The 27768-nt window shown below is 48.0% G+C and overlaps 1 protein-coding gene across 4 annotated transcripts in view; it reads left to right on the top strand.

Annotated features, from left to right (window-relative positions):
* Nucleotides 1-27768, top strand: part of EFR3A (EFR3 homolog A) — a 1818520-nt gene that overhangs the window by 1459488 nt on the left and 331264 nt on the right. For all 4 annotated transcript variants that reach the window (XM_069621641.1, XM_069621640.1, XM_069621642.1 and 1 more), the window contains one exon: nt 11399-11526. In XM_069621641.1, coding sequence (XP_069477742.1) covers nt 11399-11526 — 128 coding nt within the window. The remainder of the gene's footprint in view (nt 1-11398; nt 11527-27768) is intronic.

The following is a 27768-nucleotide window of genomic DNA, read 5'->3' on the forward strand; positions in this document are numbered from 1 at the left end:
TGCGAACCCCCCAGATGGGGGCCATCCTGCTAGATGCAATCAGGTGCTTGCTCCCTCCGGTAGTCATTCCTCCCATGGCTCTGGCGCCTCTGGCCCCAGCGCAGCCCCGGCTACCCCTGCCTCCCCCAGTTCAGGCAGTTCCACAACAGCCTCTGCAGCAGCCTCCGGCTCCGGTCCCCACACCGCAGCACACAGCTCCCAGCACTCCTCCATCCGCTCCGGACCAGCCGGACACTCGCCTTCATGACAGGCTGGTAGAATATTTGGGTCTTCCTCAACCCAAGCCTGAGGAGGGGGTCTTGGCAGAGGTCCTCACCCTAAGACCCCCTACCAAGACGGGTATCTGGATGCAGAAGGACATTGTGGCTCTGGCCAAGAAGGGGTGGCTCAAGCCACACTCAGCCCAACCTGTCAATCGGCGCCTCAATGCCAAGCATAGACAGATGGAGGAGGATACACTCTCGTTATTGGCACTCCCTCAGCCGCACTCTTCAGTGATTCCTGCAGCGTCACTCTACTCTAAGCCTCAGTCGTCCTCAGCCATCTCGTCCTCGGCGCTGCTAGGCAAGGGGGAGAAGATATTGGAGGCGTACAGGAAGAAACTGTACTCCAACGCCATGCTGGCAGCTGCTAACCAGAGGCTTTGCCGAGAAATAGCGGACTTCCTTCCAGAACTTCTGGCACAGAGCCAGGCATGCTTCAAGGCGGGTCTAGGAGAAGCCAAGCTGGTAGTGCAGGAAATCATGGAGTCCACTGTGGCCCACATCGATATATCTGGCCGGGTCATCTGCATCACCACAGACATGAGAAGAACGGCCTGACTTCGGGCTACTAAGTTTAACCCCGACGCCCCGGATCGCATATTGGACCTTCCATTCGAGGATAGTTACTTCTTTCACTCTACCCCCAACGAGGAATTAGATAAAAAGAACAGCTTGCAGACTGCAAAGTCTTTATTTATCCTAAGTCCACGCCCAAGGCATACACCCAGTCGCATCAATGCTCCGATAGGGGGCGGTCGTTCGGCTTGTTCCGGGGCTTCCAGGAACAGAGGTCGAGACAGCCTGACTGCTCGCCGAGTCAGCACCGGCGCAAACAACAAAGGGGGGGCTTCTTCCAGTCCCTCTCCTCAACAGCAGCCTCCGAAGGAAAGAAAGCATGACGCGTCCCTTCGGTTCCACGTGTCTCCGGTGGGTGGCAGGCTCGCTCTCACATGCATTTTTGGCACCAGAACTTTGCGGACCCTCAGATCCTCTCTGTACTATCCACAGGGTATTGTGTATCAATACCTCCCTCTTCTCCCTCCTCCCTCCTTTCCTCCACTCCCACAGATTGGGACGGCAACTCTGTTGGCAGAGATCCAGTCCCTTGTCGAGAGCCAGGCAGTGGAAGAAGTCCCAACCTCCCAGAGAGAATTAGGCTTCTATTCCCGGATTTTCACCATACAGGATAAGAACCATGCTGACCTGAGAGTTGTGTTGGACCTAGCCACCCTCAACCTCTCCCTCCCTCTTCAGAGGTTCAAGATGGTTATGCCAGCACTCCTTGCAAAGAGACTTGACAAGGGAGACTGGATGTGCTCTCTAGATGTGAAGGACGCCTACCTACACGTCCCGATTTGGCAGCCACATCGCTCTTTTCTACGTTTCAGGATCGTGGGCTGCCATTTCCAGTACAAGGTGCTACCCTTTGGCCTCAACTCAGCCCCCAGGGTATTTACCAGACTCATGATTGCAGTGGCAGCCCTCCTCAGGGCCCAGGGCCACCATGTCGACCCGTAACTGGACGACTGGCTCGTCAGGGCGAGGTCTCCGGAGGGGTTTACCCACACTTCCTCCGCACTCATGAACACACTTCACGAACTGGGGTTTACTATCAACCTCAAGAAGTCTCTGCTGCAGCCCTCGCAGAGCCTCACCTTCCTGGGCCTCATCTGGGATCTCCTCTTCCAACCCGATCGTTGAGAAACGTCTTGGCAGCGGTGGGGCCCTCGCTCCCTTGGCAACACCTCTCAGATTCTATGGGAGGGCATGACAGCCTATGCCTTTCCTTCCACAGCCCTGATCCCCCAGGGGAATCAGCAAGATAAAAGAAGCCTGTCACCCCTGAATCATTTTGATAGCTCCCTGGTGTCTGGTGAGACAGTGGTTCTCCGAGCTGCTCAACCTCGCGGACCGGCCACCCATTCACCTTCCGCTGGGTCAAGCACAGCTCCTGTCCCAGCAAGGGGGCAGGGGTCCTACACCCTGTGGCTCATAAGTTAGCCCTGGCACCGTGGTTCCAGAGCAAATCACCCTCAAGCACCTGAGCCTATCTCGGACTGACCTGGAGATCATTCAGGGCGCCAGGAGCCAGGCTACCAGGAGCCAATACTAAAGTAAATGGAGCATGGATGATGTGCTCTCCTTCTTGGCACACCTCACGTACTCGGCTGTTCAGGTGTACACGTCGCACCTATCTGGAAGCCACAGGGGCCTACAGAAATTCGGAGGAGGAGGTCTTCTCCTCTTCCAACCCGATCGTCAAGAAACATCTGGCGGGCTTATCCAGGCTCTACCCGCCCATCAAGAAGCCACACCGAGTGTGGGCCCTCAATGTGGTGTTGGGTGCCTTGGCACACAAACCCTTCATGCCAATGGCATCCGCGGACATCAGACTGGTTACCATTAAGACAGCTTTGTTGTTTTTCTCCATACGTCTCTCCATCCTCCCCCCCTAATAAAACTAGTGTCATTAGGCAGTGTCAAATATTGTCAATGCGTCAATCAGGCCGGAGGTGTGGCGCCAGTGTGCAGAGTCAAGGTAGCACATTCTCCCAGGGCTGCGCCCCCGCGCGCCTCTAAATTTAAAGTGAAAGAAGGGTTTTTCTGGTGAAAAGGTTTCCGTCTCCCGTCCCTAGGAAGGGACACCTATGTAGTATGGAGGAAAGGGGACTAAGAGTATGTTAGTCACTACGGTGAGTAACTTATAATTTCTTTTACATGTTCACAGACTAGTTCAATGTATTTTATGATGTTTTGAAAAACATACTATATAAAAAAAATCTATAAAATGGTGCAATACTTTAAAACAAATCTGCTCCCCTTGCACTGCTCTCCTGGTTCAGCGTGTGTTGAAAATCAGTTGGAACTGCATTGGGAAGTAATTTGCGATGGCGTCTGGAGCGACCCTTTTTAGTGAACTTTGACTGTTCATACATCTCTTCAGCAAAGTGCATGCTGCAGACGCGGAATCAATTGCCCCTCAAGTCAGCCGTTGGCTCTGCTTTCAATCTCGGACATTGGAAACTCAGTTGGCCAGCCATTTCTTTACTAAATTGATATCCTTCGGAAAGACGTGCAGGACTGTACTTTCAATTTTGGCATGGCTGACATTGGGGCCACAGAAAAGGATACATAAAGGCAGTTTTGCATTGTCCTTAAGACCTGTTAAAAAAATAAATAACGATTTTGATGTCCAAATGTGGCACTGAGTAGTACGGCAAACATGCGTTGAAAACATGGACTAGGAAACATTACATTTGGAAGCAATACTCACTAAGGTTATGTGATCGGAGGATATGATATGTCAAATATAACGCGTCTGTACACAAGGGTATCTAGAGGTCATAATACAATGGAAGGAAGAAAGGGGGAAGACCAGAAAAAAATACTACTAGCTCGGATCGTTTAAGTGCAACAATGCAAATTACAGGTGGAAGGGAGAGGTGGAAGTGGGATCAGGGCTACATAACTTCAGCCAGAGCAGAGCGGCTCTGTGTAAGTGAAAGAAGGCAGGGGGTTGTAGGGTTGTATTGGTATTATTTATTTGTAAAGCGCTTCTACACAAAGCAAGTGTTTCAAATTGCTCAAGGAGGGATAGAACAAGGGGAAAAAACAGTCATTTAGAGCCCTTTAATTTCTGAATGATACAAGTCTACACTAGGCAGAGTAAGTGCATGGCACAAGTACACTTAAAAGTGCAGATAACAGCAAATAGGTCTGACGACGATTCTGCCATTTTTCCAAGTGCATTGAATCGCAACCATGCAAGAAGGGGAGACAAGGGAAAAGCAGGTAGACGATCTTCAAGGCATGGTACATTCAGATTGTGCAAGTTACAGCCCTTAAGTGTGCGGTATGCCTGGAGACAGTGCAAGGAATGGATGTATACGATCTGCCCGCAAACATTTTGTTCGCGGACAGACTGCCCGCTGTAAAATTGCTCGGCCCACCGTTTTGACCGTTCATTGAAAACATGGGCCTGAGAAATTCTTGTCCCCTGCCTCCTTTGGTAAGGCTGCAGGGGGACACCCCCGCGAACCCAGAGGCCACAGATACCTGAACATGAGGGTAAGTTAGCAAGGAAGTGAGAAAAGTCCCCAGAGGGTCTTCAACTTTATTCTTGCAGTCAGCAGGAACCAGTGGAGAAAATTCAGGGATGGCGAGATAGGGTGCCTGAACTTGAGGAAAAGGATAAGTCTAGCAGTCCTTTTCTGGATTAGTTGCACAGGGCGAAGAGTAGAGGTCGGCATATTGAGAAAGTGGCTGTTATAGTCCAGCCTGGCGAGAACCAGGGCTCTAAAAACAGTCAGCTACTGGGGTAAAGTGAGAAAAGGTGGAAGACCTTTGAGGAGGTGCAGTTGTTAGTGGTCCTTCTTGACACGCTCTGTGATGTGAGGAGAGAAGAAGAGTTAAATCGAAGATGACACCTACGTTTTTTGCATCACCGGAAGGCAAAAGTAGGGGGCCCAAGGAGTGCGTGCAGAATAAGAGATTGAAAGCGGGAGAGGGGGTCCCAATGAAAATGATCCCTGTATTAATGGTAATGAGGCAGACATTATTTTAGATGCGCCAATCACGAATAACGGATATACACCCAGGAAGGATAGAGGTAGTAGAGAAGGCTGAATGGGTGAGCCTGAAAGAGAGCCGAGTGTCATCACCATAACACTGAAAGTTATGAGTAGGTATACATCAAGTGGGCCATGAGTTAGTTATAAAATTAAAAGTACAAAGGATGGTTGATAATGGTGTAGACATTTTACATATATTAAATTGAGAATGGTGTGTACATTGAGTATAATGCAATAGAAAGTGGCAGCACATATAACATTGACACAAAAGAAAACAATAATAAAAGTTGACTAACCATTAGTTGGAAGAGCAGATGAGCCGATTCAGCAAGCAAGGAAACGTGGATAGATGGTGATATCCCTAGTCGATTTCAGAGATGTTTTCTGGGTAACTTCAACAGTGTTTATAAAGGCTTCCAGAAGTGCGTGTGTATGTGAATCTCTGACGTGTTTGTTCAGACCCACCGGGCCTATATGTCAAATTTGGACCTCCTCCATCCCGCCAGAGAAGCCCCCTTGCCAACCAGCGGCCACAGATGCAAATTGCCATCAATGGCAGAGTGGGGATGGATGCATGTTGATAATGCGAGCGCAATAGGCCCGGAACACAGTCAAAGGACACAGCCATATGTTGATTGCAAGGGCAGGGTCTTCAAAGGGGAGTCTGCAGACACTGGGTCTGGGCTGGCCATGTGGTCAATGGTCTCTGTGTCAAGAGCCCTTTGAGGTGTACATTGTGTTCTGCACCTTGAGCCTTCCCACCCAGCCAGCTCCCTTCCGAACACAGGGGCACAGGTGCGAACTGCCATTGATCCCACATGGGGGATGGATGCGGATGAGGGCAGCGCAATAGGCCCGTAAACCTGTTGAAGCACACCTATCTTTCACAATCTTCTTATATTTATGTACGTGATGGTTAGTTACAAATACTTTGCAACAACTTTTCATATACGATCAGTTTTTCATTTGATGTTTTGTAAAGTGGGTTGCAATGACAAACCGCAAATTGTACTGCTGTGGTCTAGGGACTGTCTGCATAAATCTGCTGTATTGTCCAGAGTCCCTTGGGAATTTGTCACAAATGGCTTGAACCACACAGGCAGGTATCACTCGTCGAACATGGAGTCCCAATCTTCCATGAATCCACCATGTGAACGCACGATAGGCCACAAGCCTGTACCACCTGCGAAAGAGATGCATAAATAGTTTACTTATTTAAATGAATTCAATAAGAGCATGTATTAGGTTTGAAATACCTTTTTAAATGTAAGACATTGTGGTGCTTTAAAAAGTAACCCACCTTAACCCTCTCGCCTCCCCACCCCAAGAGAGCTTCACATATTGCGGTAATTTTCTCAGCCACCAGAATGTCCCAGATCTTAACACACCATATCTGGACCACCGGGCCCTCATGGATTTCCAGTTTCGAGCTATGGTCAGTTTCACCGCCAGGGGGAAGTACCCAATTAGTGTGACCAGGGAGACAGTAAGGGGAAACCGCCCTGAGTTCGTGTCTCCCAGTATTACCACCCGTGGATCCATGGAGAGTGACAACCCTGTAATGTCCTTTATTTTGGAGAGTACTGCCTTCCAAAAGAGACCCACTTTGGGGCACGACCACACCAGATGGAAATAGGAGCCCCGAGCATCGCAGCCCCACCAGCAAGTGGCGAAATAGTCTTTATGGATGTGATGCAGTTTTCTGAAGTGAGGTACCACCTGTAGCAAAACTTATAGGAGCATTCTCTATCTGTTACACATCTGGAGGACTTAAGCATCCTTCCCCATATTTTCAGCCATCCCTCATCGTCAATGTGCCCCCCTAGTTAAGCTTCCCATTTAGCCATGTACGGTAGGCGCACCACCGGATCACCTGTATCCAATAGCTTGTACAACTTTGAGATTCGACCCCCGCAAGAGACACCCCTGAAGTGTTAACTCGAGGGCAGACAGAGGTCTGTTAGCCGCTTTGTTTGTGAGTGGCTGGGAAGCCCAGTGTCGCAGTTGAGCGTAGTGCAAGCTTTCCGTTACTGGCAGAGTAAAGGTGTTCTTACACTTCCTTGTAAAGCTGATGTATGTGCGATAAGCCCCCCTCTCCCACCTCCCAAAGCCCTCACTGTCCTGCCCCGGTTGAAAGCTTGGGTTGTTGCACACTGGCGAGAGGCAGCCCATCCCCACTGACACTCCCCACTTACAGGGAGCTCTTCACTTATAGTAAAGTGAGCACTTTGTAGTTCCCAATAAGGTGAAAACCCACTCTCGCCTCGAGTGTCTTCCATCCATGTAAGGTGAGTGTTTTAAGTCTACCGTCGACTGGGCTTGCTCGATTATTTCCATTTTGGTTGTAAGGAACGGTCATCCCAAGTGAAGGTGTGAGATAGCTGTGCGGCTAAATTGTAACGAAAGACATCAGGGACCCCCATACCGCCCACCCTCATTGGTCTCAACAGAACCTTTCTAGATATTCTGGCTCACTTATTACCCCAGATGAATTTAAAAATCCTACTCTGGAGTGTCTGAAAATCTGGGTCAGGAATCCTCACTGGCAGCGCCGAGCATACGTATAGCAGGCGCGGAATCGGTTTCATTCTGACCACCAAGATGCGCCCAAAACAAGGAAATCGCCTGGCGTCCCCACCTCAACAAGTATTCCGCAAACATCTGGAATAACAATGGCAAATTAGCCCGGTAGCCCTCAGAAGTCTCACAAGGGATGCGGAACCCCAGGTAGGGGATAGTCTCACAGGTCCACCTTATAGGAACTAGAGCTCTGATCATACTCCTTTCCTGTGGCCTCAAGGGTACATCCAACCCATGCGATTTAGTGTAGTTTACCCTGAACCCAGAAGCTCAGCCGAAGCCGTCTAGTTCCTGCAGCACTTCAGCTAAAGAGGATCGAGTATTACTCAAGATGGGCAAGATATCATCTGCATAAAGGGATATTTTATGGACCTCCTCCCCAACCCGAACACCCGCAATCGCCCCATTAGTCCTCAGACGGCTGGCAAATGGTTTCATGTACTAGGCAAAGATCAACAGTGATAATGGCCAGCCCTGCCTCGCCCCCCTAGTGATTGACAATCTAGTTGACACAGCCCCATTAACCCTAAGACTAGTAGGTTGGTGTTGATAGATCGCCATCGACCGCTGATGAATCTTGGCCCAAACCCGAACCGTGTCAGGACCCCACAAAGATGGTTCCAGTCCACCCTGTCAAAAGCCTTGTGGGAATCCAGTGCCACTATGCCCAAATCTACATCCAATCATTTATCCACTTCCAACAAGCTAAGGATTCGCTGCATGTTATCACGCGCACGAAGGCCCACATTGAACCCTGTCTGTTCGCTGTCTATAAGGTCAGGAAGGACCTCAGTCATGCGGTGGGCCAAGATTTTTGAGTATATTTTTGAGTCTATATTTGTGAGGGTAATGGGGCGATACGAGTCGCGGTTAAGCAGGTCTTTGCCCGGCTTGGGCATCAGGACCGTAGTGGAGATTCCCATGGAAGGAGCGACCCCACCGGAGTGCGCACATTAGTTAAAGAGATCAAACAAAGGGGGAGCCAAGTGTTGACAGAACTTCTTATAAAAGACAGCCGTGAATCCATCCGGCCTTATTCTTCAGGGATTTAATTGCCCATAGTACTTCCCGAGATGTGATGGACACCTCTAGAGCCTCCCGATCCTCATCAGATGGACTCAGCAACAGCGCTTCTCTCAAATATTGGGCCTGATCCACCTCCAGAGGAAGCTCACCCCTGAATAATCACCTTGCCCGGTTGTTTGGGTTTCTTGGTTACGACCATGGGTGACACCCACAGTGTTGGTCCGGTCACCTCTTCAATGATGCCTGCTTTCTCAAGTGCCTGGAGTTCCTTCTCAACCTGCTTTCTTACGGAGTTCTTCGATGGCGTACTGCTCTCGGTTTAATGGACTCATCAATGTGAAGTTTGATGGACTTTCCTTTTAGGCATCCAATTCCCTTTAGGAGGTTCGGGTATTTCCCCAGAATGCTGTTAATGTCCTGTGTATCTGTTACCTCACAGATGAAACTTATGAGCCCCAGGTCCTTCGCTGTGTCTCCACTCAGTAAACACTCAATTCCTGCGTTCACGACATAGATTTTAGACTGCAGTGACTTGTCAACTCTACTAAGGGTCATTCGAAATTGTCCTATTATGGGCAGAGGATTTTTGCACCCATATGCAAACAGCAGCGTGTCCGTTGTTTTCAGGATTGGTGGGGGTCGTAGTTTCTTGAATGCGGTCATTGGCATGACATTGACGGATGCCCCGGTGTCTATGGTCATCTGCGTTTCTTGGCCTTGAATGGCCACCACGCATTGGCATCTTCTCAGTCTTTTCGCGGGCGCCGCGCCTCCATAGTCCAGTGCGGAGACCAGGTATACCTTTTTCACTTTTCTCCATTGCTCGTTTGCTGCTTCCTTCTGAGGTTGCGCATCGTTGTCCCCTTCCTCGTCGGTTGACTAGTTGACAGTCTCAACTCGGCAGGCACGGTCTTGTTTCTTCTTCTTCCCCGTGATTTTGCCTTGAGACGTTTGGGGGTATTGGGGTGGCCCAGACGATCTGCATACCTTCGCATAGTGGTCTTTTCTGCCACATGCACCACACGTGCCTTGGACCGGGCAATTCCGTCTCCCATGGCGAGGTCCTCCGCACCACCCATACTCAGTGGGTCCCGGGGTTCTTGGTTGCCACCGGGGGGGATGTTGTTGCCGCTGGCCTTGTCCCTCGTGTATTGGCGTTTGTGATTTGAGCCACTGTCGCCATCGTTAGTGCCTGTTGAAGTTTCTGCAGGGTCGTGCCCATGTGCTCTGCTCTGGCATGTGACAATTCCCTCTGGCGCCCGAGTTCCAGGATTCTGGTCAGAGATAGGCCTTTTTCACTTAGCACCATTCTCCTCAGCTTCTCCAAGTATATCCCATTGATGAGCTGGCATCGGATTTCTTTTTCGACGTCAGCGAATTCGCAGGAGATTGCCAGTTTCCGTAGTCTGGTGTGATAGGCGTCAAGTGTCTCGTCCTCGGACTGGATGGTGGTACAGAAGATGAATGTTTCATAGTCTGCATTCAGCTGGGGCAAAAAGTGGGCCGTGAGAGCGTCTTTGGTTTGTTGGTAGACGTCGGAGCCATCTGCTATCGCCATGCGTAGAACATCATCCCCGACATTAAGGAGAAGGTGTGACCTCATTTTGCGAGATGTGGTAATGTCTTTGCAATCCATGGCCATCTCGAATTTCTGGATCCACAGCTGCCACCGGGGACAGACAGAGGAGGGGTCGATTTGTGGGTCGAATGGGCAAAGCGCCAACGGCGTCCCTCCTTGCGAGTGCGTTTGTTGCGTGGATGGCGAAAGGTTGGCTGCCATTCTCGATGGTGTGCCGGGCCTTGGAGTGGAGCGGCCTGTAGCCATTTTCCTGTGACCTGGTTACTCTTTCTGCCCACGTGCATGGAATACCCCTCACCTTTTGTGGCCAGTTGATGTCCGATATTTCTTTCCTTTCCCATGAGGTGCTTAACTCCTGTGGGAGGTCATGTAGCAGGTGGCAGGCGGTTGGTTCATCCGGACGTTGGCCAGCTTGTGGTGGCCCCCTTGGTGCCATGCGCTGCAAGGATGTTCATGTGGGCGATGCTGGGAGCTTCTCTCATGCTGTCATCATTATTGAGAAGATTTTTTTTTTTATTGGGGATGAACCCCCCTAACGTGCTACCAAAAATTGTGCCCGTGCTGAGGGCTTTATTGATTGGGCGTTGCGTGCAGCGTATCCCGTTATCTCGTCACAAGTGTTCAGTCGCAGGCCTCAGCCGATGCGTCGGCAGGCCGTAGGATTTATGGGGCCCAGGTCGCCAGGGCCTCGCTGCGCAGCTCCGGCGGGAGCAATGATAAGACGCAGACACTCTGGTGTGAAGCTCGCCCGGAACTGCCCTCGCGTAACGGGGGCGGGGCCTTTATTTTATTGACGCCTTACATCACCGCGTAGCGGGTCGTAAGGCGTACACAACATCAGACATCGATCCAGAGCTGGAGCCGCAGGGCTGACACCCATCCGCTCCGGGACCGGACCGGGGCCACCATTTTCTCGTCCCAGCAAGCCGCCTCCAGCACTGCTCAATCCGCTGAACGCGGGCACCTTCATAGTAGCAATTTCAACTGGCAGCAGCCTCAAGGCCCTGGGCCCTGGGTTATCCGTCCCTCCGAAAACCGCACGTTAGCAGGGTGTTGGAAGAGGGATAAATCGTGTCTTTCCACCCTCTCGGCGTCAGAGACACTTAGGCGGCCATCCTCCTGATGGCGAGCCTTGCCATCATGCCATGCCCCCCCCCGCAAATCCTCCTATCCTCCTGATTATGCAGGTTTTAAACACATAATGCAGCATGGATGGCAGATGGGTACTTCTTACGATAAAGATGGTTTGACAATAATAGCCCAAACTAAAAATGATGTCTGCACTGATTTGTCTTTCAAATTTGTATGCTCTTTTTTGTTTTACAGTGATCCATGTTCCATTACCCAATCTGAAATGTTTTCCGTTTTGCTCTCAACAGTCTTCCAGCGTCTTTGAAGAAGCATGACAACATTTTGTTTTTCCTGACCAATGTGATTGCAGAATCCTTAGGTGGGAGTGGATACAGTGTGGAGAGGTTGTCTGTGCCATATGTGCCACAAGTGACAGGTAGGCAACTGAGTCCTGGCTGATCCTATGCTCACAGCTTTGACAAATGTATCTGGTTTTATGTGACTCAGTTTCCTCCATCCATATGAATTCTGTTTAGTAGTTATGGGCTGCTCTGCACCTTTCTGTGCTAGACATGGGCAGATTTATTTACTAGCAAAGAACACATCAATGTTGGCCATAACTGTTTGATGTACATTGGTTCTTTTCCTCATATTCTGTTTAAGTAATTCATGATATATATATATTGATAATTGTGCATACTTCGAAACACTGGCTACAGTGTAGTCATCAGAGTATCTACCTTCAATAAATAAGAAGCAACCCTTCAACTAATGACATTTTCACCACGTGTGGAAACAACATGGAAATATAGGTAATTTTACCCAATAAGTGCAATGAGTATACTTGTGTTTGCGAAGATGAGTCCTGACGAAGCACACGTTTTTGCAGTGAGTTAAAGACTCTGATTTAAAACGTCAAACTAGAATTATAAAAGATTTATGTTCATTTAGAAGTAGATGGCTCACAAACATAATAATCACTTAAAAGTACCCTTAGCAAATCTGAGGCATTGGTAGCATTTTCTATTTCCTTATCTACCTATCTCATTACACATGCTGTATTTCCATGAGAGTCCTGCTAATATTATTCAAATGTAGACATGCAGCATTGTCTGATTGCCCTCTACTTTATTGATTTAAAATATTTCGACTAATGTTTTTCCACTGCTCGTCCCACAAATATGAATCTAGTAATTAAGAAAGGTGCTGGGGTGTACTCACTTGGGTAGGGCTAGGTCTGAGCGCTGAGGTGGGGGAATAGCCATGGGCAAGCTGCATTCACTCCTTTTCTGCCTTTTCTGAAGTAGTGCCAAACTGCTTGATCCTGCTTCCATGCACACACTTGACCTACCCAAATACGTAAGTATTTAAAATCTGTCTTGTCTGGCTGTATGCTTATATGTATACCTACATCAGTGATCTATAACTTACAGATAATACATCTAACTAGCATGGTATGACATTACAGACGAACATGACGGAAGGCATTGGTACTGCATTCTGAATGCCCTTGACACATAGTGAATGAAGTGCACAGTGGAATGGGCAGTATTCCTGAGAGTTTTCCTTTTGACCGAGACAAGGATTGTATGCATGAAGTACCCGCAAACAGTGCTAATGCAACATTGGACAATTGATGTGTCAATCGTGAAATATCAAATCCAAACCTGTGGCTAACGCGAAAGTGCTGCACAATGAATGAAATAATAGACTATGGGAATAATGCTGAAATAATTAGCGTCAAGACACTAATCCTACTCTTCCTAATCCCTGTCCACAGTAATAAGGATAACATACACCCTAATGATGCGCCTAAATAAAAAAGAAGCTGAAATCCTCCCTCCTGCAAGAGGGTTCAAAGGGCATCAATCTTAGTAAATTGTCCTGATAATGATGCATATTGTATCAACCATCTACAGGCTCTCCCCAGGAGGAGGGTTAGGTGGCAGGAGGAGGAAGATTAGGTGTTGGAGTAATTAATATTAACCCCTTAACTGTTGAAGATTTTCTCTCCGAGTGCTGAGCCGTTTTTTGGACATTTCGGTATGTCTCTTTCAATCCCTTGTAACTCTTTTCTTACAAGTTATATCATGGCCAAATGTGCACCCTTTCCTTCCCACATGTAGGCCGTCCTAACGCCACATAGGATTAGTCATTTGCTGTAGGGGGTGTGAGAAAGGTACAAAAAGATGACCATATTTTTTGTTTTTTCAGAAAATGCAAATAAAATGATGTACAAAGAAGTCTGTGTTTTTATTTCTCATAAGAGCTAGGAACAAATGGTTTGCAGTTTGCAAACTTTCAAGAACCGTGAAACAAACAAAAAAACATTTTTTTTCTTTTAATAGGACATGCTTGGATGGAATGTAGGAGGAGGGTAGGAAAGCTCAATGAGAACACGGAAAGGCATACATTTCTAAAAAGTAGACAAAATTCCCCAAGGTGAGGAAGGGGTCATTAGCGCAAGTCGGGCAACAACTCTGTACCTAAAATTCCCATAGTTGGGGAAAAAATTGGAAAGGTGACGCACAAAAAATAAGTATGGCTTCTGTGAATATTGAGAAAAGCAACGCACCATTAGATTCCCCCAATTCTTCTAGTTAGGAAATCACAAATTTTTCGTAATGTTACGCAAAACAAGCAATACCACAAGCCAAAAACTGAGCCATGGTACACAGGATTTTGAAGCTGACGGCCTAAACCAATGTACTTGGCATTTAAAAATAAGGAAAACGAATGTGGTAAAGAATGGCAAGCATACATTGTTTGAAAGAGCACAGGCAGACCTTTTGAAGGATAGGCGACTTGCGCAAGTTACAAAAGTGTATAGTGCCTAAAGCAGCCACTAAATGTAGGTCACATTTTGCAAATTGAAGAGTTGTGTAACAAAGTGCAGTAGGAAATGTGTAAACACGTTATAAAAAGCAAGAAAAAACAACAAATGTCCTACCTACCCACATTCCCACGTGTGTCCCGATTTAAATGGTACCTCACATGTGTGGGTGCACTGTCCTCGGCGTAAAGGGAAAAGGCTAAACCACTGGTACATCAAACGCCCTGGGGAAGACTGGATTTAGCTTTGTGGACAACCCACAGATTTGGGCCTGTGGTGTCGCAGCCACCAAGTAAAACAGGGAACCCAAGGTATTTCTGAAAAGAAGGCACCCATGGGAATCCAAAGAGGTCTGACGTGCATGAATCGCTCTAGAATGTATTACCCACAAGGCCAAAATGTAGTGAAAAAAATGTTCAGACATTTGCCACCAGGAAACTACCGAAACATGTGGGCAACAACACATGTCCTACCTTCCCACTTTCCTACAGGTGTACCAACCAAAATGGTACCTCATGTGTGGGTCCACAGACCTGGGCGCAAAGGGAAAAGGCTAAACCTCTGGTACACCAAACAGCCTGGGAAGACAACATTTTTACTAGATTTGGTCTTGTGGACAACCCACAGATTTCGGCCTAGAGTATCGCAGCCACCACGGAAAATAGGAACCCTATGCATTTCTGAAAAGACATGCGTGGCAATCCAAAGAGGGTCTGACTTGCACAAATCGCCCTAGAATGTATTACCCACAAGGGCCGGCAAAGTCCAAAATGTAGGGGAAAAAAATAAATGTTCAGACATTTGCCACCAGGAAACCACTGAAATGCGCCAGCAACAACATATGTACTACCTTCCCACATTCCCCTAGGTGTCCCAACGAAAAAGGTACCTCACATGTGTGTGTGCGCTTACCTGGCTGGAAAAGAAAAAGGTCTGACCGTCCCCAAGTCCACAGGCAGTCCCAGGGAGCCCCAGTAGGGTCACCATCCCTCCCCGTAGTGGAAAGCTATACCGCAGCACGGCAAGAGCTCCAGGACAGCTGGGGGTGCTGTCCCGGCCTTGGGCATCTGTTCCCCATGTGGGTCAACCGTCCCCAAGTCCAACGGCGGTACCAGGGAGGCGCAACAGGGTCCTAATCCCTCCCTGAAGGGAAAACCTGTAATGCAACCAGGCCAGAGCTCCAGGATGGTTTGGGGTGATGTCCCCGGCCTTGGTCGTCTGTCTCCCATGTTGGTCGAATGTCCCCAAGCGCAGTAACGGTCCCAAGGTTCCCCGGCAGGGTCCCCATCCCTTCCCGGAGGGAAAAACTGTAACTCAGCCCAGCCAGAGCTCCAGGACAGCTGGCGGTTCTGCCCCAGCCTTGGGCGTCTACCTTGCATGTGGGTAGATTGCACCCATGCTCAGCAGCGGTCATCGGATGACTTGGCAGGGACCCTGTCCCTCCCCAGAGGTGAAAGCCTGAATTTGGCATGGCCAGAGCTCCAGGACAGCCAATAGTACTGCTCCTGGCCTTGGGCACCTGTCTCCCATGTGGGTCGCGGTTCCCCACGCCCAGCTGTGATCCCAGGACTCCCCAGCAGGGTCCCCATCCCTCCTTGGAGGGAAAAGCCTAAACGTGACATGGCCAGAGCTCCAGGGCAGCCGAGGGTACTGCTCCCGCGCTTGGGCACCTGTCTCATGTGGGTCGACCACCACAGAGCTGTAATGCAGCCCAGCTGGAGCTTGGCCGGGGGTTGTGCCCCCAGCCTTGGGTGTCTGCCTCGCACATGGGTTGATTGCCCCCGAGCACAGCGCCGGTCCCAGGGAGCCCTCGCAAGGTCCCCATCACTCCCTGGAGGAAAAACTCTAACGTGGCTTGGCGATAGATCCAGGACGGCTGGGGTTACTGCAATGGGTGAAACACCCCCCCAGCCCCAACATCTTTTCCCTGGTGGCTTAGTGCTCCTTACTGCTTCCCAGGGTTTGCAAATTGGGACCAGACCCTCAATTTTGCCCCCCCCCAAGGGAAGCAGAGAGGATCTGCCCCCCATTGGGATGTTCCAGAGGGAGCAGTCCCTACAGACACAGGGCCAGCCCCCGGATGCCCTTAAGTGTGCCTCTGGCAAAATTGCCCTATGTTGTTTTGCCTTCCTTGGGGTCAAATGGGTCCAATGCTGCACTCATTTGCCCCCAAAGAAGTTAAGACAACATAACGCCATCTTGTTGGCATGTTTTGGTTGTGAAGGTGGGGGGCGGATTGGCCCACCCTCAGAGCCCATCCCCAAGGTCATCCTAGGGGTGGCAAAACGGGGCCAGAACAGCAATTCCCCCCCCACTCCAGGGAAGCAACAAGGGCCTGCTCGTCCTGGAGGGAACACTAAGAGGGCTGGCCCACAGGCACAGGGCCATCCCCCTTATACTCTTCAGCGTTCCACTATATGTGGAGTGTAATGTTTTGCCTTCCCTGGGGTCAAAACAACATTATGCCATCTCGTTGGCATTTTCTTGGGGTGGGAGTGGGGGGGCTGATTGGCCTACCCAAGCAAAGATTACATCCCTTGTGGCCCAGTGGTTCTTGCTGCTTCCCATAGATGGCAACATTGTGTCAGACCCTCAATTTTCCCCCCGTTCCCAAGGAAGCAGCAGGAATCTGCCCCTCCCTGGAGGGGATCTCTGTGGGGGCTGGCCCTGTGCCCTCAAGGAGTTTTGAGCAGAGTTTTAGCAGTCTAGCAGCATGTGGCAGTCTTCCTTCTATATCATTGGGGAGGAGCGAGGACTCCAAACACACGACCGCAACACGGAAACATTCCCAGAGTTTCGAGCAGAGTTTGATTAGTCAGATCGTCTCCCATCAGCAGGCTCCAGCAAGCCCAGCCCCAATTTCAGCCTTCTACTACGCGGCCGGTCTAGGTTCCACATGTGGCCCGCAATAGTCACGGTCAGCTGACGGGTAAGGCCGGACACTGGTTAATCAACCGGATACCCACATAAACAAACTTGTGCACTACTGTTTTCCACCTAAGTTAAGGTCTGTGGGTCTTAGAGTTGGACAGGTTTGTTTGTTCTCCCCTCCCCAGAGAAGACCGGACAGGACTCTGTAATAACTGTATCAACTCTTTAATGCTAACTTCTGGTAATAACTGTGTTCTGGGTGTATGTTCCCTGTTCATAACCCTTCAACTACACACCATTAGCCTTCCTTTTTTGAGGGGTGGCTGCAGCCTAGAGCCTTTGAGCCTTTCCTTGGTTCTGCCTTTAACGGTAGCAGACGTGGAACAGATATTGAACATTAACTCTTTGCACTTGTAACAAAACGGGGTGGAACAGAAACATCTAATTATCCTGTACTTGTTCCCTGAACATATTTCCATCATTAACTCCTTGTCTCGCTCCCGGTTATTTGGGACCCCCGTGCTGAGGGCCTGGTTTACCTTTCCCATGTGAGCACCCCTGAGTTGAGCCGATTCCGAGGTCGAGTTCCATCTAAGTTCCTAATGCCCCTAACTGGTTCGCGCCCAGGGTTAAGGCGCCAAAGTTCCTTGCCTCCTAAGGCTAATCTGACCGGAATGGACGGAACAAGGACCAACCGAAGTACAGGGAATGCTCAAGAGGGACCAGAACAGCCGTAAATAACAGACGACCCAGTCTTTAGCGTAAGGAATTCAAATACTGCACATTCCTGTGTCATAACCTCTAAAGAAACAACATAGAACTATAGAACTTGGCTGAAGCGCAACTAAAAACCCTGGGAAAGAAGAAACATTACTGCCAGAGGCTAGCCGTGAAAAACAACAAGGCCCGGGAAGCCCTGCCTCTCACCCCCAGTGGGAAGTACTCAGGGTTATGCCAGCCGGGATCCCCCATAGCGGGGCAAAGAATTACGGACTTCTTTCCCCTAGCAGGAGTGAGTACTGAAATAAGAGCCCTCCCAACAATGCAAGCAATAGTAGATATCTCCCACGTTCATGACCTTAGCATGATTGAGTTCTTCAACACAATCAACCCCACTCCGATGACAGTGATGGTGCGGGAGCCCCCAACAGATGGTGAGAGCTTGATGCAACAAACATGTCCTGCCTCAGTTATGGGGTCACCAACTGACTTAATGTCAATCATCGAAAAATCTCAGTAGGATCACAATTCCATGACCAGCTCCTCTTCCCTAGACGATAATCCTAGGCTCAACCAAGGAGGCAGACGACTGGATTTGCATGACCTCACCAACAACCTCTGCGCTAAATCTAGTGCTGAGTTAGTTTGTGAAATTCTATGATAACGTCTGGGAGAAGGCGAGGGCTCACACTACCACCTTAACTGAAGTAAAATTGTGCTTTGAACACCTGGAGACCCAGATCTCCGCCCTGATAGATTGACCTACGGTCTGTATGCTATCAGACCGCTGTATGGAGCAGAAGGCACATGACATCAGTTTAGCACCTACAGAACCATTTCATGAGCCTGTCACACCTTCTGTACCCCTAAATGGGACTCTGGAAGTTCAACCTGAGACGACATTGGTTGGAAACAAAAAGCTGGGTTCCCCAGTCACTAAGTCGGATGGGAAGAATACACAGGGTCTCTTGGGAACACTCAAGTTGAAGCTCACAAAAAATCTGAATTGAGAAGAGGAATGGAATTGAACTAAGATAAGATTTATTAATGTGATACAGTTTTATACAAAATGTAAAAACTTTACACATAAATTACATTAAACACTTAAACTATAAAAATAAGTTGAGATATACAGAAGGAAATCATTATAGGCACTATAAAATTCATCACAGATCGATCGTTCTATCGAGGCAAAGAAGAAACAATTGTACAAATCAGATCCATAATAAAGTTTTAGATAAATATTATAAAACTATTTGCTAAAGGTAAAACCCCTTATGCATATGGATGGCCACCCTTGTGCTTGCTTTCAAATATGTAGTAGCCTCACGCCACACCTGGAAAAGTGCTAGGTGCAGTTTAGGGTTTAGGGAATTAGTACATTGATTCCAAAAATCTGGGTGTGTGATTTGATCACTGTCATGGACAAATTCCTTCAGATATTTCATATACCTCGTTTTTAGCCTACTGCATTTTGTTAGTACGTGGCATGCCGTCTCCGGCATAGATATAAACTCACATATTCTGCAGTACCTAGCTGTGGTAGTCAGGCCCATTGATGCGCCACGGGCTGTCAAAACTGGTAAATAATTGAAGCGTAAGAGTAGTATAAAACGCCTCAATTGGTCCGACGGGCATAGATTTAAGTATAGCTGAGGCTTCATATAGGTATAAAGTATAAATGTGATGAAGCCATAGCTTTTCAGACGTCTCAGATGAATAAAGTTACTCTGCCAATCCCATAGATTTAAGCGATTTCGCATACTGATAATCAAGTGTTCATTTTCCCTACCCCACTCCGGGGACCAACTGATTTCTTCAATCAGAGTGTTAATCTGGGTTTCAAGTTTTATCTGTTGGCCCGTAGAAATATCCTCTTTAATGGTCCTGAGGAGGTTGTTTGTAGGTCTGTTGTTGAACCTGATGTAGAATTCCAACCTTTTCCTCAGAACCATAGCCTTAAGAGAAAGAAAGCCCAGCTCTAGCCTAATCATAGCCATGGGAATGCATCGGGGGAGACTAAGGACTTTTCTCCAGAACTTCCCCTCTACAAGTTGTAACCAACCAAGGTCCATATTGGTCAGGGACTCTAAACCATATATGACCATGGGGGCCAGACATTGCAGGTAAAGCTGGCGAGCTGCCCATATAGAGAAGCCGCATTGCTCACATGTAAATCTATAAATTAATGCTGAAAGTTGGGCAGCTTTTGTTCTACGTTCCTGAATACACCTATGGTAGTTTCCTTTATGATCGAACTCAACCCCTAAATATTTATATGAAAGTGTGTATTCAATTTCAATTGGGCCCACCATCATACGAGGCCTGGCGACCCTTCCTGCTGCATATAGCATTAATTTGGTTTTACTGTGGTTAATGGTGAGTTCGTTGGATTCTGCATATCTCCATAACTGATTGGTTGACCTGAGCATTCCACTGAAAGTGTGGTCTAATATCACCAGGTCATCCGCGTAGGCCAGTATGGGACAGTGGTGAGAACCTATCTTAGGGGGACAGTTGTTTATCCCCAGGAAGCAATTAGGCACATCAGATACAAATAGATTATATAAAATGGGGGCCGTCACACATCCCTGTTTTACCCCTCGCTTCAAGGGGATAGGTTTAGTCACTGCCCCCTGGTTATCCAGCCTAACTTGTACGGTGTTATTTGTATGTAACAATTCAAGGTAATATAGCAGAGATGCGGGGCAGCCGAGATTCTTTAATTTTTCCCATAAGAGAGATCGATTAACTGAGTCGAAGGCGGCCCTAAAATCCACAAAAAGTGCATATAGTGGAGGATTAGTACGTATCAAAGCCTTATTGCTTAGGGTATTCATGATGAAGAGATTGTGTGATGTGGAATGGCCAGCCCTAAAACCACATTGGAATTGATCCAAAATGCCCACCTCCTCAGTCCATTTTTGCAGTTCATTAAGAATGAGAGCAGCAAACATCTTCCCGGTACAGTCTAGCATAGATAGTAATCGATAATTCTCAGGATCGTTCCTACTGCCCTTTTTGAAGACAGGTATGATGATGGCCTCTTGCCAAGATGATGGTATACGTCCATCGGACATGATTTTGTCAAATAGAATTTTTAGCAGATTGGCCCAGAACATTGAGTTGTTTTTCATCACTACATTCGAGAGACCATTGGGACCTGGAGCTCGTGAGGAATTTAATTCCTTAATTCTGCATTGTAGGTCCTTAATGGTGACACGAAAAGGAGGAGTAGGAGGATTAGGAGAGGTGGGAGAGTGAGACTTATTGCTAATCCCGGCATTTCGTTTTTCCAGATGAGATATCCATTTGTCACTGCAGATGGGGTTCACCATATTGGTGATCTTCTTGCCTTTTACCTCTCCTAAAATGGACCATATTTTACGGGAATTCTTACTACATAAAGATTTAACTGTAGATTGCCATCTCTCCAATTTCCTATGTCTTTTATGAATTTTTAACCATTTTTGATAAGCAGCCTTCAGCTTTCTTATTATAGCTGCTTTATCGTTAAAGGAATGCAGGTCCTTTCTGATGGCACGGATTTCACCTCTAAGCTTGCGCTTCTGATCTCTGATGGCACGGTCATAAGTTAACTCTTGCGGCAATTTTCCTGCCATCAACCGTATTTTATAGGAACCATGCAAGCCAGAAAAATGGCTGATCCATCCTTCGATTTGTTCAGGCGACATCTGTGAGAATAATTTAGACTGTTCAAGTCCCCAATCTCCGGATGCCATAGATGCCTTCATCACATTTTGTGCTGACCAGGATATGCGATTTAAAGAATGGTTGGCTATCAGCTCTCCTAGATTTGCCATTCTCTCGGTTGGTATATGGGATCCCAAGTTGAGTGTCAAGGGGTCATGGTCGCTCCAGATACAGTCCCTTACTGCCATATCTTCGATGATGTTTGCGATTTCCGCACTCGTGTAGATATAGTCGAGGGTACTTCCACTCCTTCCATTTTTCCAAGTGAATTTTGCGGGTCTGTCATTCTTTGTCCTGCCGTTAATTACTTCAAGATCCCAGCTTTCAAAGAAACTGCTCCAACATTCTCCCTCGTTATCAGTGTATCTCTGTGTCCAGTAGCTTTTACTGGCTAGATTCCGGTTGTTGGTGGTGCCGCCTCCATGGTTTATCCGGCAGTTTAAGTCCCCTGCGACAATGACAAGATATTTATCATTTAATAACCTCCAATTGCTGAGAAGGTCATTTAAAACGTCTTGTATATGCTCTCTATATGTTGCCCCCGGGGGATTATAGATATTTATTAATAATGTTTCTTCCCAGACCTCTCTTATTTTAAGGGACAAAGCCACGGCACAGATGTAATTACTCTCTACTGAAATCATTTTACTTTTGATTTTATTTGACACACCAATGGCTAAACCCCCATAGGGGCGCCCCCTTTGTCCTTTCTTAGCCAGGGTGTGATGAGTTGTGTAACCATCCATGGCCGTGGGCCGTAATAGCCAAGTTTCTTGTAGCAATATAATGGGGTAACTGTTAATAAGTGATAAAGACCCCTTGTCAGTAAGAAAATGTTGGTGGCCATGTGTGTTCCAGCTCAGTAGGGAATAATCTCATGATTGTTGTAGTACCATTGGTAATGAGTCGGCCAACCATTTCAGCGTGTTTTGAATATCTGCCATCTGGACTTTCTTCCCCAAAGGTTGGGCGGGATTGCAACCATTAGCCTTAGATGGAGCAGGCTCGTTACTTGGGAGACAGGGGTCCTCCTTCTCTTTACAGGCATCCACCTCTATCCCAACTCGCATAAGGCTTTTTTTGTGAGAGCGGATTAGTTTAGCTGATGCCATAACACAGCAATGGAGGGCTGTGACATTAGGGTTTCGTACTGTAAGTGGTTCCACAAAAGAGAAATCTTCCGAGCGTATGACACGCAATTGGGGGATCAGGTGTAATTTTGTCAAAAGTTCGGATCTTGTGAGCCACTTATCCCTTTTCTTCTGGTTTAGATTTTTGATGACACAAATTTTACTGGCATTAAAGTCCTCATTATCTGTTGTCTCTATGGGATCATGATGTTCATCTTCCTCATTTCTTGCGTTCCCAGATGAGGAAGAGAAATTAGAGGAATCATCCATTGAGTTATTAGTCATATCGTAGTCTTGGTCTTCCAGAATCGTACTGGTAGCTTCCTGAGGTATGTCTGGGATAATCCAGCTTGTTAGAGTTCCTGCTCCTTTATTCGTACGCTTCTTTGTTTTCCGACCCCTTTTTTTTGCTTTTTTGGATCGTACAGCAGGAGCAATAGTGGCTGGCAAGGGGGAGGCTATTTCAACTGCTACATTTTTTGCTGCCTCTCGTCTTAATTGTCGGCGTTGTTTTTTGGTTAGGGGTACTTCAGCTGCAATCTCCTTAGGTTCCCCCAGGTTTGCCTCTTCTGGCTGGACCGTTAACTCCCGACCCCCCTTCGGTGTAGGAGCTTTTAGCGGTATTTGGTCCGTACTTTCAATGAAGTTAATGTTTCCTGGTTGAGCTGAGAGATTGCTGTGAATTTTCCCACATAACTTTAACAGAATTTTCAAAGCAAATTGGACGGAGGCCATAGAGGCTTGAAGTTCTGCAATTGCTGCATTGTTTAAGCTTTCGATAACATTGCTCAAATCTCTACCGGAATGTTCCCGATCTTCCGTGTCAATATAGAGGTCTGGAGAAGCCGATAAACGTCCTGCAGTTGGTGCTACAGGTGCAGTGGGAGTAGGATGAATAGGATGTATTCCAGACAAATTTGAAGTAGAATTACCTGTGTGTTTAGGGCTACTTAAAGGTGAGAGTTTCCGTAGATCATTATGAGCCTCATTCAATATTTGTGCTTCTACCACTATTGGAGTGAGCTTCTGGGGAATATAAGGTTGATTAAAAGAGGCCATTGATTTTTGGATAGACAGACAAAGGTCAAGAAGTGAGTTATTATCAATATCGTTATAATTTGTTAAATCAAGAGCCTCATTATTATTTTGAAGGGGTGAGAGAGATGGATAGTGTTCATCAACTATCGGTTTGTCAATGGAAGATGGTATTTTAGGAGTGTCTTTAGCAAAAAAAGCTGGAATCGTGCCTTTTACCGCTGCGCCATCTGTTCCAGTTTGTTTATCATTCTTAGGGCTTTCAAGTGGCAAGTTATCCAGTTTCCCAGCATTCCCTTTGCGTAAATCGTACCGCGATTTGGCAGGCTTTGATTTACCCATGGTGCTATGAATGCCCTTGGTGTGCACTATGGTTTTATAGTGACAATAAGGTTCCTTAGAGTGATATGAATACTATTATGTTTCTCTCACCTGAGTGACCAATATGCGTACACGAAACTTCTGAGTGATCTGCACCGTCAGCACGCAACAGTCACGTAACAGTAGTCGGCCTTTACCCCTACCGGGCTTAACGCCGCAAGGGTGCTCCGCTCTGTCCTTTGAGGACGTTCGAGATCACGTGATGAGTCACGTGTGGCGAGCAGGCCCCGCCTCCTCCAGGAAGCGCTCAGCCACCAGCAAGAGCCCCTTGTCGGCTCGCAATGCTGGTCTAGGGTTCAAAGCAGCAGTGTCCGGGCAAAAGCAGCTTTACACAATTATCACGCCGCTCAGCCGCTCCGCTCTGTCCTTTGAGGACGTTCGAGATCACGTGATGAGTCACGTGTGGCGAGCAGGCCCCGCCTCCTCCAGGAAGCGCTCAGCCACCAGCAAGAGCCCCTTGTCGGCTCGCAATGCTGGTCTAGGGTTCAAAGCAGCAGTGTCCGGGCAAAAGCAGCTTTACACAATTATCACGCCGCTCAGCCGCTCCGCTCTGTCCTTTGAGGACGTTCGAGATCACGTGATGAGTCACGTGTGGCGAGCAGGCCCCGCCTCCTCCAGGAAGCGCTCAGCCACCAGCAAGAGCCCCTTGTCGGCTCGCAATGCTGGTCTAGGGTTCAAAGCAGCAGTGTCCGGGCAAAAGCAGCTTTACACAATTGAACTAAAAAGGAAAGCCAAACCACCACTATTTGGGTCACGGAAATTCCTGAACGATGTGCATTGTGACCAAATATCAGCACAGGAAGCTAGATCGACAAAATCCTTGCTTGGGCCAAGCAAACGGGTCAATTCTAATTCTAAGCCGGGGATCCGGGTAAAAGAAACATCAGAGGGGGAGGAAGATTGGATACTGCTAAATGTGATGGAAGTGCACAGACCATGTCCCTGTGGGGCATTATGGGTGAGGGCTGGTTGGCGAAACCTGCCCCAGCTAAGATCTGTAGATGCGTTGAGCGTGGTGTGATCCTGGAAGCCCGGGAGCACTTGGGAGGCCTCAAAAACACCCTGTTAGTTTGCACGGGTTGGGGCTCTAGTAAGGTGAAAAACACCCACCCAGCGAGGAAGTCTCATGGGCAGGAGGGGGCCCATACACAGAGAAGACCTAATTTAGTGGACCCCCCTAGGGGCCCCTCCTCTTTACCTCTATTGGTTACTGACAACCCTCGATGAGAGAATTGTGAAACTGGGGGCCCCAAGTGCTGTATGGGGGGCTAACAAAATACTAGGGTTACCTGTTCTTGGGACCTTCCAGCAGACTAACGCCCCACAAGGAGTAGCTTCACCCCAAAATGTACATTATGAAAAGAGCTTGTTGTGGTTGCCCTCGAGACACCATTGATGATCAGGGAAGTCCCTAGGATGTGGACCCTGCATACCCCATTGGGGTGGCAGTTAAGTGTACCCCTGTGACGATCCGAAGCCTTCGAGGGCGAGGGGAAACTCCTGGTGGAGTGATTTTTCATCAGATGGGAGACCGGGATTGGATGTGTTAAGTGGCTCCCGGGGTGGTGCTCGCCTCTTCAAGGATTGAGAACCCTCTGGGAAAATGTGAACTTTGCAACACCAGGGAAGAGGGGAACTGCCTAAAAACTGTCCCAGTGGGAAAAGGTTCCTACACCACAACCATAAACGAGTGGGGGGACAGAGAGGTAAGCTACGTGAAGCAAGGGTCCCTAATGGTTGGCACCAACAAACCCAATAAGACACCTGCTGCCAGCGAGTGCCATCACAGGATGGAAGAGCTCTGTTAGCTGGGACAACGGGGAACAGCTCCCCCTACATGATCATGGAATGCGTTCTGGACCCGAGATTGTGTCCATGTTTGGTTTTGAACCGCACAAACATTCTAATGGTATTTCGTTGAGAATACCATCCCTGTCCCTGATCTCTACCAAGGACATTGACCATGACGAAATTTCATGACAGGACGTGATTCGGCACTGCCATGATAAAGAGACCCTCAAAGGTTGTGTACTCAATGATATTACAGGAGGCGGAAAGCATCGGGCTTTGAGATCAGCTCCTGCCTGCCCCCGAATGTTCCTGTGCCCAGTGTCCCCTTGAGCGATTACCTATTTGACAAACTGAGGGGGTGTGGGTTGGGTGGGGAGAGTTCCAAACCACTGACCGGGGGAGTCTGTTCGAGAAAAAGACACGTGCTGGTATCTACAGCCAAATAGGGGACTCAACTAGGGAATTTTACGACTGGGGAAGATCGTCTCCCTCCTGGGTCAGAGGACGCGACTACTAAGCCACGCCTATGTATGTTGGCGGACCCATTGAGAAACCAAAGTGCACACGGTTTACTCCTGGATCATGGAATGTTGGGGGATTTGGGAAACTAACCCGTGATCAGGCATTACTGGAAACCCTAGACAAAAACTCTATAGTATGTCTACGGGAGACCTGTGCCCAGGAAAGTTTGCTGTGGGATGGACACCATGTCTTCTTTTAGGGATCTACAAGAACGAATGGGAGTAGACCATTGGGTGCCCTATGTATAACAATGAAGCAAGGCATTGGTTGGAAAGGAATCATTGTCTCTCTAGACAGTAGGGGAGTGCTAGCTGTGGGCTTGGAGCTGGAGACTAACCCCCTTCAAAATCAAATCCTGTTGGCCAACATATTTTGGCACCAGACCCACACTGAACCGGAGTAGTTTTCTGGGGGATCTGGATGGCATTATTGAAGCTTACAAAATTGATTTTGTGGGATCCGAAGTAGTCTTGGTGGGAGACTTGAACCCCACTCTCTTCCCCCTTTCGGACCATATCACTGTCTTACTGGGCCCCTCAAATGATTATGAAATGTGACAAATGCAACAAGGGTCGAAGTGGAAGGAGTTTTGGCAGAGTTTGGGTTTGCAGATCGTAAATGGCCAGGTGTTTGGTGATATTCCCCTGAAACCCACTTGACGCAGAAATGACGGTCTCCTGGATTGATTACATGGCCGTGTCAGACAGTCTGTTCCACAAGCTGGAAACCTTTGATGTGACGAGCAACCAATGCAGTGACCATAACATTCTGGTTCTTCATCGTGCCTTGGGGATAAGGTCACCCTGGAAGTTGGTTGGTACAAATCTTGTTTCAAACCCTAAGAAGAACCAAATTGGTTGGATACAAAGGACCCTTTACATGATTGACAAACACATACAAGATTTTTGGAACTCCACACCGCTAAGTGAAAAGCTTTTGTTATTTTCGGTGGAGAGTTTCCCAATGTTTGTGGAATTGGGGTGAATTGCTGTGAAGTACAAAATAGATCCAGAAGATCACTTCGGCCACATACATATGTGATGGAGGTCCATCGAGGGAAAGCCCAGATGCGTAGAGACAAAGCTTTAAAGGTAGGGATAGCCCCAGACATGGAAAAAAATCCTAATCGAGAAAGTGAAGCAGCACTACAAAAATTGGTCAATAGCACATAGGCACCTGTTAATGCAAAGAGACAGGGAACAGATGATGGAGGTGGTCCGGTAGAACCAATGTAGGAACTTCTGGTCTCTTGTGAACCAAACTCATAATCGACCTGCTTTAGAGATGTTTAACCTAGTCCCTGAAGAATCATGGTGTAGACCCCTGGATAAACTCCATGAAGGGGACAACCAGGACAACTTTTCCTTTACTTGTAATGACAAATGGGATGTGCATGTCTCCACAGAAAACCTGCGTCTCATCACATCTTCGGGTTCAAATTCTCTGGCCCCTTACCCGAATGGCCTCTGTAATTTAATAACAAACTCATGGGTGGCAATTTTACATACCCTATTTGAGTATTTTGAAGATTAAGACCTTTCCAGCATCATGCAACATGTCCATTATTGTGTTCATTTACAAGAAGGGTAATTGCCTGGACCCAATGAACTACCGGCCAATTACCCTCTTGGATGTGGAGGGAAATGTATGCGCCAAATGCGTCCTGAGAAGTATTGAGGAC

Source organism: Ambystoma mexicanum, chromosome 5q, assembly GCF_040938575.1.
Source record: "Ambystoma mexicanum isolate Mex_15411 chromosome 5q, UKY_AmexF1_1, whole genome shotgun sequence".
In the NCBI taxonomy this organism is placed as follows: domain Eukaryota; kingdom Metazoa; phylum Chordata; class Amphibia; order Caudata; family Ambystomatidae; genus Ambystoma; species Ambystoma mexicanum.